The 10563-nt window shown below is 41.9% G+C and overlaps 5 protein-coding genes across 5 annotated transcripts; 3 read left to right on the forward strand and 2 right to left on the reverse strand.

The window, feature by feature from the left end:
- Window positions 1–1448: 1448 nt before the first annotated feature.
- Window positions 1449–3320, forward strand: BO86DRAFT_384404 (uncharacterized protein; the record flags this gene model as incomplete). Its single annotated transcript, XM_025670876.1, has 6 exons — window positions 1449–1560; window positions 1644–2160; window positions 2218–2237; window positions 2538–2772; window positions 3034–3135; window positions 3290–3320. 6 exons carry the CDS (start codon window positions 1449–1451, stop codon window positions 3318–3320), a joined length of 1017 nt encoding a protein of 338 aa, XP_025521647.1.
- Window positions 3321–3781: 461 nt separating this feature from the next.
- BO86DRAFT_327391 (alpha/beta hydrolase) lies at window positions 3782–4672 on the forward strand (the record flags this gene model as incomplete). Its single annotated transcript, XM_025668606.1, has 1 exon — window positions 3782–4672. One exon carries the CDS (start codon window positions 3782–3784, stop codon window positions 4670–4672), a length of 891 nt encoding a protein of 296 aa, XP_025521648.1.
- A 324-nt stretch (window positions 4673–4996) lies between these two features.
- Window positions 4997–6181, reverse strand: BO86DRAFT_374229 (Zn(II)2Cys6 transcription factor; the record flags this gene model as incomplete). The annotated part of the gene is made up of 2 exons (XM_025670415.1): window positions 4997–6063; window positions 6113–6181. The coding sequence occupies 2 exons, from the start codon at window positions 6179–6181 to the stop codon at window positions 5020–5022; spliced, it is 1113 nt and encodes a 370-aa protein (XP_025521649.1). The 3' UTR covers window positions 4997–5019.
- Window positions 6182–6333: 152 nt separating this feature from the next.
- BO86DRAFT_460348 (RTA1 domain-containing protein) lies at window positions 6334–7515 on the reverse strand (the record flags this gene model as incomplete). The annotated part of the gene is made up of 4 exons (XM_025677401.1): window positions 6334–6380; window positions 6585–6628; window positions 6685–6759; window positions 6821–7515. 4 exons carry the CDS (start codon window positions 7513–7515, stop codon window positions 6334–6336), a joined length of 861 nt encoding a protein of 286 aa, XP_025521650.1.
- Window positions 7516–8398: 883 nt separating this feature from the next.
- BO86DRAFT_394009 (cytochrome P450) lies at window positions 8399–9991 on the forward strand. The gene is made up of 3 exons (XM_025673145.1): window positions 8399–8416; window positions 8544–9423; window positions 9476–9991. The coding sequence occupies exons 2-3, from the start codon at window positions 8544–8546 to the stop codon at window positions 9892–9894; spliced, it is 1299 nt and encodes a 432-aa protein (XP_025521651.1). The 5' UTR covers window positions 8399–8416; the 3' UTR covers window positions 9895–9991.
- The last annotated feature ends 572 nt before the right edge of the window (window positions 9992–10563 follow it).

Raw genomic sequence — 10563 nt, forward strand, 5'->3', positions numbered from 1 at the left:
GTGAAAAGTTAAAGTTGGTCAGGATTAAGACTTTCTTAAGCAAACCTCCAGGTGATTGCCTGAAAATTTGTCTAAGATAGCTTTACAGAAGGTGGTGTTGATATTGACTTCTTACTATGATTATATTAAGTGGAAGCTAACTGTGGTAATATATACAATACTTTGAGATCGTCTCAAAAACAGGTAAGGATCGGCAGCGACTGTTCTATTAAAAACTAGAAAGGGCTAATAGTATTTTATACAAGAAGGCGGACTTGCTATAAAAATGATTATAACAGTACTGCTAACCCTAGGAATAACAGTAGGCGTGTTACAACTAAGAAAATCTAACAATTTAATAGATATACAGAAGCTGCTTAATCCCTAGCAGTATCTTTTTCTATAAGAATGATTAATATTTTTTCTGTATAGTTACCTCTGTGTTCTGTGTCTAATACGCCGACTCTTATATTGACTATGTATTCTGGAAAGTATATTAGTAATTGCTTTAAATATCTTGTTTCTGGGACCATACTGTTGCTTGGCAGTATTTACAAATTAATAATAAAAGCTGACAGCAGATTTTTGTTAAGCCTATAATGCTGTACCTGAAGATGACGAGATATTATATAAATTTACAAAAATTAGAATCTGGAGGTTTTTATTAAAACAGCTTAAAAGTGGCATTATTTGGTGATTTAATGAAAATCTTAGGTTTTGGGTTAAATATTGTAAGTACAGTGTACAGTAGAAGACGGAGCAACTGTGTTACTGTACTGTACTGTAGAAAAATAAGAAATAGGTCTGTATATGCTTAAAAATTAGCAGACAGAAACTGTTTCCTAAATTAGTAAGCAGGTTGATCCTGCTTACTTTTCTGACTTCTAGCTTCTTTCTAGTGATATAATATGCTGATTATGATTTACAGAATAAGATAGTTTTAAGTTTAAATAAAATGCATGCATTTCCAAAGCCGTGTCAGGGATGCTTTGGTTTGTGGAGTAGAAAACTGCTTACAGTATGCTGATGGCGGGCCATATTAGCCACTTCTGTTGACTGCAGAAACAAATTTTGGCTAGCAAATCTGGCAAATGTGCTCACTAGTGCATAAGCCAGTAAACAGACTAAGCTTTTAAGATTGAGCAAATACGGAAAAATCTTTGCAGGCTTCCTCACTTTGATGAATATTGCCGGAGCCATTTGGGATGCCATTTCTTAGAGAATCTGTTGATGTAAAGCTCTTAAGTCTAAATCTTTTCTTTCAAGCGGCTACATAGTAAATTGGTTAGTAAAAAGTACCACCAAGTTATTGCGGCCGCTGCGATATTTCGAAGCCGGCCTTTGAAACGTGTGGTAGTGACATATTTGATTAGTGTGCGGCCATGTATATATAACCGACATCCCTTGATCAGAACCAAAATAAACAATTCCTTTCTTATCTAAAACTTTCCGGAAATTCGTCTTTAAAAATGCCAGGCGAAGCAATCGGAAAAACAAGGGCTGCAGCCGCAAAAGAGAAAGAGAAAGCAAAAGAAAGGCTGCGGGAAGCTGCCAAGGCAAACATGTGTTCTGAAAAGGCTTGTAGTGCCAATGCATAATCATCTATCGTGACTAAGACGCCGGAGAGTAAAAATCTGCTGGTGAAGGTGACCAGAGTCAATCAGTGCAGACGCAGTCTAAGCCAGAGTATGAGGATATGGAAGATATCAGCTACAAGCCCCTTGGCAAGACACAAGCAAATTTAAGCCAGCTAGATGTGTTAAGAAGCCAGTCATCTGGATCAACGGATGACGCAGCTTCAACTAGGGCAGGACCTGATATCTCTGTGTCTGCATCTTCCGATTCAGATCACAAGTTGGATCTTCTTGAGGATTTCAAATCCCTTAGTCTGAATAGTGGCCCATCTGGAGTCCTTGATGGCTTCGGTGGAAAGGGAAGAAGCGCCTTTGCTATCTTGCGGGGTGGTCTATGTAATGCGCTAATCTATCATTTTATGCGGACTAATGCGTTCAATACCCAAGGATTCAAGAATCTTTTATACCACCGCATCACCCTTTCCGACTACAAGAATGAAAAGAAGGAGAAGATTTGGCTATATACAAAAGAAAACATTCAAGAGATTGTGGGAATCACTATTGAAATCAGATCAAATACACGCGAATACAAGCACAGTCCGGAGGCGTGGGTCAAGATCAAATAAAAGAACATTAAGCCTGATTATAAAAAGCTCCTTATTAGACTTGATCCGGATAATATCAGTAAGCACTACTTCTTATGGATTACAAAGTTAGACCTTGTCAGGCTGGTAGGCCGCAAAGCAGCAGAATCCAAGATTAGTAAAGCATGGGGTAAACAAGAAGAGAGATATTTGATATTCCTGAGTGACGAGGGCCAAATAGTTGACTGCTCCCCGACCCCATGTTTGCTAGATGCTTTTATAGCAAAAGGAGAGCAACAGGAATGGTCATAGGGCCTTTCTCCTTCCAATCAAATAACTCCAGGTTGGATTAAGCCATCAAACCCTTCCGGGTTGAATCATGTTGGAATTCAGCCTTAAGGAACGGGCATCAAAGAAGAGGCTGAAGCCAACACCAGCCTTTTTGTTTCATCTGCTTCGCCCGTTACACAGATCCCCCCTTCGAACACTACTGGCCAAGGAAGTGAAGAGAAGCAAGCTCAAGGCCCGCTTCGCTTTAGCTACAACTCTTTCCTTAAAAGTATGGCAAAAAGAGAAAAATGGCACCGCTTGAGTGAAGAAGATCAGGAGCGGAGATTGGCCGAAGCTGGGGTGAGGTATGATCGTTAAAGAGAGATGCGTCTCAGACAAGGTGACATAGAAGAGGACAACAACAAGTAGTTTGAGTACCTTAGCTATAAGAAATAACTTTGTGTCGCTGGCGATATAAGGTTTCCTTCCCCCCACCCTTTTTGGCGCGTTTTTGTTAGTCTACCAGAATGAAATGATATTGCACTTATTGTACGTGTTAGCAGATATTATAAAAGCTACAAGAGGATGCTGACATATAATGAAAAGCTGACTTAATTCACCGTCAGAATAACAGCAGTAGCTGCGCATTACGTTATAAGTGGCATCCAACTACGGGAAGAAAATGGGCACTCCTTTCGGTTCGATAAAATGATAGTAGTCATCTGGGGGTACGTTGAATTGAGCACTTAGTTGGTGGACCACAGGCTAATCCGAATATTGGTTTGCAGGTCCGCTGGTATAGTTAATACTCAATCATGATTAAATTCTGATCACAATTACAGTAGGTCTTGAAACTGGGGCATCCTCTACACTCTTCAACAGATTCTCTAGACCCCCTGCCAAGAGATATTAGACTATATTAAGAATAGTTAGTCACAGAATATCAATAATCCTCTCTCAGTATTGATAATTAACTAACTACTGTGATCTACTTTCACTAAAATACGGTGTCTTGTCTCGTAATTGTATTGTTGACCCAAAAGAAATAGACTTTTCATTGAAAACTTTTCAATGAAAATGCAAACACATCAAACGCATGACTGAGGAGGCCGGAAACTAGAAACACCCGTGGACGCTAAGCAAGGCCCCCGCCTGTTAGTGCGGTTCCGTTCTTGCCGCACAGTGTTAAATGATTTGCCTCATCTACTTCTCAGCCTAGCCTACCAATTTCTGCAATTTAGAGTGCTGGGCGGAAGAGGTCGAGCCAGCCATAAATACCTCCAATAAACCATAGGTTCTTTTAAACTTTACATTTTCTTCTCTGTTTTAACAAATAACACCCCATTTCTCATTATGACTGTCTCGGCTTTTTATATGATCTTTAGGTATGCATACCTAAAATGCGTCGCTCTTTTGTTACGCACCCTCACCCGCATTGCTGTGGGTCACCTGGCAAATTCAAGTCCGGATGAAATAGTATACCTGCCTTCAAGAGACGCGGGAAGGCCCATAAAAGCACACATTTATCATCCGCAGAGAGCTTCAGAACAAAGGCCAAGCGCGGTGTTACTCAACTTTCATGGTAGTGGTTTCGTCCTACCTGGACATGGAAGCGATGATCAATTTTGCCGTTTCATTGCCACCCGGACAAATTACACCGTCCTTGACATCCAATATCGCTTAGCCCCAGAGCATCCATTTCCGGCAGCTTTTCAAGATATTGAGGACACTGTCAAGTATGTCCATTCACATCCGACCATCTACGATGTTAATGCTGTCGCCCTTTCCGGCTTTAGTGCGGGCGCCAATCTTGCTTTGGCAGTCTCCTCTGCATCTATGTTTCCCGCCAATGCCTTTTCTGCAGTGGTGTCTTTTTACGGCCCAGCAGACCTCGCTCAGGACCCCGCAGATAAGCAGCCCTTTGATAACACAGGCAAAAAAATGCCTGCTTGCGTATCTCGATATTTCCATCGATGCTATATCCAACCTAATGTGGATCGAAAAATTCCTGGAATCTCTCCTTCATACACACCGCCGGAGAAATTCCCTGCGAAGCTGTTGTTTATTACTGCATCTCAAGACTCATTCGCACCCGAGACAGAGGACCTTGCCCGCAAGATATCTATATTGCCTGGCAGGCAAGTCTCCATCCGAAGGTTCGAGAACTGCCCGCATGGGTGGGATAAGGGAGCACAGGAGGGCACCGTTCTCGGAAAAGCAAGAAATGAGGCGTACGAGCTGGCTGCTAGGTTCTTGCTCGAATGAGGGGTTTATGAATCGAAGTTGGGAATTCAATTAATTATTCCAAGTTTAATTTGTAACAGGGCTGTCTTCCATACTCGTCATTCGCTCCTGTACCCCTGTTCTGTAAATAGCTGCTAGCAGTTTCCAGGGGGGCCTTGACGATGTCCTTTTTTATCAAGACCTGATTAATGAAAGTGACCCACCATCCCATAATGTATTGAATATCACTTATTGATTCCCTTCCATTCTAAACAACACTTGAATTACATAACGTAGTATGTGTGTTTATTGGGTATGGCGTGGCTGAAGGAATCAACAACTGACGATCCAATAACCATACCGGCTGGCTATCAGAATGAGAACTGGAGTCAAGCAGAATTTATGATCTCATCCCGAATCCAAGTTATATGGGTCGCCCAATCAAGCCGGCGTTTTTCTGAGTCGGGGAGGACTCTTTCCACAGCTTTAATAAGACGGCCGGACCAACCTGCTATCCACCAATGATTTTTGCATGTGTCAAGAAGCATACAGTAATGCACCAGTATCAACATTGCAACAGGCTTATACGCTCTGATCCGAGCCCAGAAAGTATCGTCAAGGACGGCTGGCCAGCCTATTACAGATCGTATATCACATGCAATTCCGACAAATTGTATGTGGCGTTCCATATGGTCTATTGCCATAGTGTCAATGAAATCCTCTGCCTTAGAGCGCAAGCATGCGAACGCATGTTGAGTCGTACTCGACAAGTCTCTCTTGGTCGCTGAAGCATGAAGCCCGAGGAATCGACCGATTTCTTGGTTTTTGATATCATCGCTGTGGAGTTCAAACATGCTTTTGCACCCACGTACCAGCTCCAGTGAGCCCAGGAGGCTGTCTAGCTGTATATACTGGTCATCCACTGCAGCTGATGACCCATAAGCCCAGACAATGAGCAATATGCTGAATGCAAAGTGCAAATGCACATTCGAGGAATTGGAAGCTGTTATCTCGCGATTAAATATCTGAAGACTGAGGGTATGGTGATATAGCGCCCGGTCGAAATGCAGTGAAACCTCTTCCAGCTTGGACAATGCCAAATGGAGAGCGGATATAGCCAATATACCATGCATAAGAAGTGGACACGAAGCCGCTTGAATTGGAACTTCTTCCTGCCATAGACTCTGTTGACGGTCCTCGAAAAGGGAAGCTGAGATGACCAGGGTAAAATGGTGCATTAATCTTAGGTCCAGCAAATCAAATTCCCCTCCCTTTCGGTCAGGCGCAGCCTGTGCTTGAGGACTGGCGGGAGAAATATTCTGCTCAATATTGACTCTTCGAGCCGATGAAGTGGATTCTTGCATTCGCAGAACATAATGGCAAGACAAATCTGCTCGTTGGCAGTTGGCACAATTTGGACGCATTTCGTCGCACTAGCTAAGAATTAGGGTATGTATGGACGTAAATCTCATTGAACATTACCTTTATTCTGCGCGAACGACATGACGTACATCCTGTACGTGACTTCTTGTGAAAACGACGCGAAGACATAGAGTCACCTCTAATTACACATGAAAAATTTATTGAGGCTGAGGAAGCTTGCCGGAAGAGCGGCTAACCTGACTTCCCTCTTATCATATCGGCTAATAATCGAAGGCGGTAAGCCTAGACTCGTCATTGATCGCCGATGATTATCGTAGTTCTCAACATGTATTGTCCATGGATCTAGATTGCTCCTCTTGAGCTTGATCTATTAATCTATTCTATAACTTTACTTATGGCTGTATTTTCAGCCAAAATTAATGAGCAAAGCATCTGATCTATCCCACTGGATTCAATGAAGGCAAATCGTTCAATCTTCAGAACTTAAACTATCATGCATCTTGACCTTGAAGCTCCACCTCACAGCTAGGCAGCAATCTTTTGGAATCTCTGCCACTCAAACTAAACACACCAGCATGAGCAGCAGTCATCAGAATAGCCGCAATAGTTACCATGCTATCCTGAATGGTTAGAAAATTGATAGGTAAAGCTTTGAACGGGGATACACTCACGCCCCATCGAAGATCATAAATAAAGCCTGGCTCCTCATGATCGGGTTCCCCCATCCACCTGCCATCTCCGGTATGCTAAATCATAATGAGCCAAAGAGCATTCAAACAAGAATACCAACAAGAATACTAGGCGTACCGGTAGATGCAACGGATAAGAATAGTAGAAAAGGCCACGATGTTGCAGGTGATGTAAAACTTCTGAGAGAGGGAATTCGCCCCCGAGAAATGCATGTTTGAGCGATTTCTACCGGCCTTTCGATAGGTTATAAAGTAATCCAGGAACAAGACTGCGCAAACTGCCATAGTAGCTGCTTGGAAGGAGATGCCGAAAATCATAACATCGTTTCCGATATCTGTGGTAGACTGAGATGCGCCTCCACTGCTACCTGATGCCTCAATACCCCCTCCAACACCCTGAGTAAGAAACCCGATAGCATCACAGGTGATGAATATTGGGGCGACGAAACGAGCACTTATTCTAAAGTGCTCAGAGCCAAAATGGTTGATGGCAGCTTTCAGGTTGAAGTATAAGGCAGCCGCAAGAAAGGAGGGGGACAGAATCAGGAGAAGGATTTGTAAAATATAGCCGCTGTTGCTCCATGGATTCGAATGCATCATTATGCGGCCCACATAACCAAGAGCCTCGCCAAGGCAGCCGATCGTGGTCAAGGCTGTGTAAGTCTTTGCGCCAGCCTTGATACCAAGACCGACTTGCAAGCAAGCACAGATACAGAATATGGACAAGTAAAGACAATTTGCCGCTAGGTTCGGGTAGTAACCGTATGTCGTTGCCTCGACCGGACATGACGGAGTGATATGGGTGCACTTCATGTTGTCGAAATTATTGTCGAGTTCAAAAATAAAACATGAAGGTCGAGGCTTTTTAAATTGATTTTGAAAAGAATTCAAGGATAAGCAAATTCTACGAATTTTTACCCACCTGGATTAAGCCTCTAGTATCCGGCAGAGACTGCATCCGCTACTTTATTGTTTATTGCTCACTGTTTATTGCCTATAGTTTATCGCTCATCGTTTATCGCTCATCGTTTATCGCTCATCGTTTATCGCTCATCGTTTACCGCTCCAATCAACTTTCGGCTAATAATTTTGATCAACTTTGCTGTGGGGCTGTCTACTATGGCATATAATATATTGCGTAAAATATGATCTCATGAAACGGATTCATTTTTAGTCTGCGGAGTACTAATTGGCTCTTCATAGTCATAGTCTTGGCACTTAACTATGATTTATGAAGCTCCTTAATGTTGGCATAAAATTGTGTTTCAGTAAAGTGATCGACAAGCAATATCTAGGCTACCAAAAACGCCGAGTATCCGTATCCCCGCATGCATGGACTTTTTTGGCTGAGGCCGCGTATGCTCGCATTATTATTCCCGAAACGCTTCCGACCGTATTTATTCGAGGCTACTTAAGTATGATAATAGGATCTGTAATCTCAAAAAATAAGAACATCATACAATCCATCATCATCTCTTCACTGATATTTTACTTTTGACAACAGGCTACAGGGTTCCTCTGTTTCAAAATGTCCCTGGAGTATTCGAGCATTTCCCTAGGCGTGCAAATTCTGATCAGCATATTGTTGTTGCTTGCTGTTATCCACCTTTGCAAACTCCCCTTGGTCTGGCGTTCTAAGGGCACGGTTGCTCAGGTAATAGGCAATGAAAGCGATTTGAATTTCTACCAAATAGCACTCGATGCCTATAAAACAGTGAGTTAAATATTTTATTTTGGTGTTCGACACTTGCCTAAATACATCAGTATGAGATGAGCATACCTTTCATCCTGAGTATGTCGATATAACACCCGGAATTCTCTACTTATTTATTACTCACCAGATGCCGGATAAACCATACGTGCTTCCCGGAAAGCCTGATCAGATGATTCTGCCAGCACATTTCATTGATGAGATCAAATCCCTACCTGAGAGCAAGGCTAGCTTTGCAAAGGAAATCTTTACACGGTTTTTGGGTCAATACACAACAATTGGCACACATGACCAAATCTTGGTGAATTCCGTGAAGATGGACCTGACTCGGAATATTACAAAGTCTCTTCAGGGGCTACAAGAAGAGACCGCCTTTGCTTTCCCAGAAACATTCGGTCCTTGCGAGCATTGGACTCCCATCCCATTATATGCAATGCTATTAAGGGTTGTTGCGCTCCTTTCTGGAAGGGTTTTTGTTGGCCTTCCACTTTCCCGAAATGAAGAATGGATCCATGCAACAATCAATTATACTGTGGACACATTTGCTGCTAGAGAAAAAATCGTCAAATATCCTTGGCTCATACAGCCCATTATGGCGCCATTTATTCCAGAGGTGCAGGCCATTAAAGGCCACCTGGCCACTGCTGGACGCTTGTTGAAGCCGATATTGAAAGAGCGGTTGAAAGCTATGCAAATGCCCGATCATCAACCGCCAGAAGATATGATCCAATTCATCATCAAGAATTCCGGCACCAGAGCTGGCGACATTGGTTATCAAGCTTCTATGCAGATGCTTTTAAGCCTGGCAGCAATCCACACTACATCGATGAATCTTACTCATGTGATTTACGACCTTTGTGCTAGGCCAGAGTATCTAGGGCCCTTGAGAGAGGAGCTAGGAAGCGTTTTGAAGCAGGATGCAGGTATTTTGGGGAAGTCCAGCATGCCTAAATTGCGAAAGATGGATAGTTTCCTGAAGGAGAGCCAGAGGATGAATCCTCCAAGCTGTGGTACGTCTGTTTTGTAAAATTGAGAAATATACTTTTGGCTTACTGTGGGCAGTATCCATGGAGCGAATCGCAACATCGAAACTCCTTATGTCTAATGGTCTCAATATCCCCAAGGGTACATCACTTGCGTTTTGCTCCAATGGTCCAAACATGGACCCATCAATTGTCGACAAACCCGAAGATTTCAATGGATTCCGCTGGTCGCAACTTCGTGAGAAACCTGGAAATGAAACCAAGTACCAGTTTGTTACCACCGGTACGCATTCTATCAACTTCGGACATGGGACGCATGCCTGCCCTGGACGTTTCTTTGCCAGTAATGAGATCAAAGTGGCATTGGCATATGTGATCCAAAACTACGACTTTGAATTCAGAAATGGCGATTCTAGACCGGCCAACATCTATCGTGGAACTGCGGTCATGCCAGATCCAACTAGGGTTGTCATGTTTCGTAAAGTGCGCATTCATTAGCCAGGAGGGGGGGAAAGAATGTCATTGGCACCCATGGCAGAGAGTGAAGGAATGGGTCTGGCACCATGGGGAACTTCGGGATATTTCAACAGCGCCCAAGATGAATTCTGTTCATGTTTCTTTCTTGATGCTTCAGACTAGTCATCAATATCAAGCATCATTGTTTTCTCCTCCTTTTAATTCCCCTTATGTGATTATCCTTGCATTTTCCATGTAGATGATAGCTGCCTATCTTTTTTTTCACTATAAATAATCATTTCTATATAGGGAATCAGCGTATATTTTCAGACTCAGAAAATAGAATATTAGGAATCTTTCTTTAATATTTAGATAAAGAGAATTATTCTTATTATAGAACTATAGAAATTAGATCTATAACTTTTATATTAGACTAGTAATAGCTTGCTAAATATTGTAGCTAAATATTACTATATTTAAATATAAATAATAATAAATTTTATATTAGAATATACTTTAAGTCTTTTTATCCTGCAACCCTATTTATAATATTAAATAAATAAAACTACAGAGAACAGCAGATTTAAAAAGCAGAATTTTCTAATATAAATAATTTATTTAAAAAAGTATAATAAAATATTTTTATAATTCTTAGTATTTAAAAATCTGTTTTACTATTTTAACTAATTATTAAAATTAACAGCAGTAACT

This window comes from Aspergillus japonicus, assembly GCF_003184785.1.
Source record: "Aspergillus japonicus CBS 114.51 unplaced genomic scaffold BO86scaffold_148, whole genome shotgun sequence".
NCBI lineage: Eukaryota > Fungi > Ascomycota > Eurotiomycetes > Eurotiales > Aspergillaceae > Aspergillus > Aspergillus japonicus.

Excerpts from the sequence above, each read along its gene's own strand:
- BO86DRAFT_394009 (XM_025673145.1), top strand. The coding sequence starts at position 8,544 with ATGCCGGATAAACCATACGTGCTTCCCGGAAAGCCTGATCAGATGATT. Across the intron at positions 9,424-9,475 it reads GATGAATCCTCCAAGCTGTG|TATCCATGGAGCGAATCGCA; the intron begins GTACGTCTGTTT and ends TACTGTGGGCAG.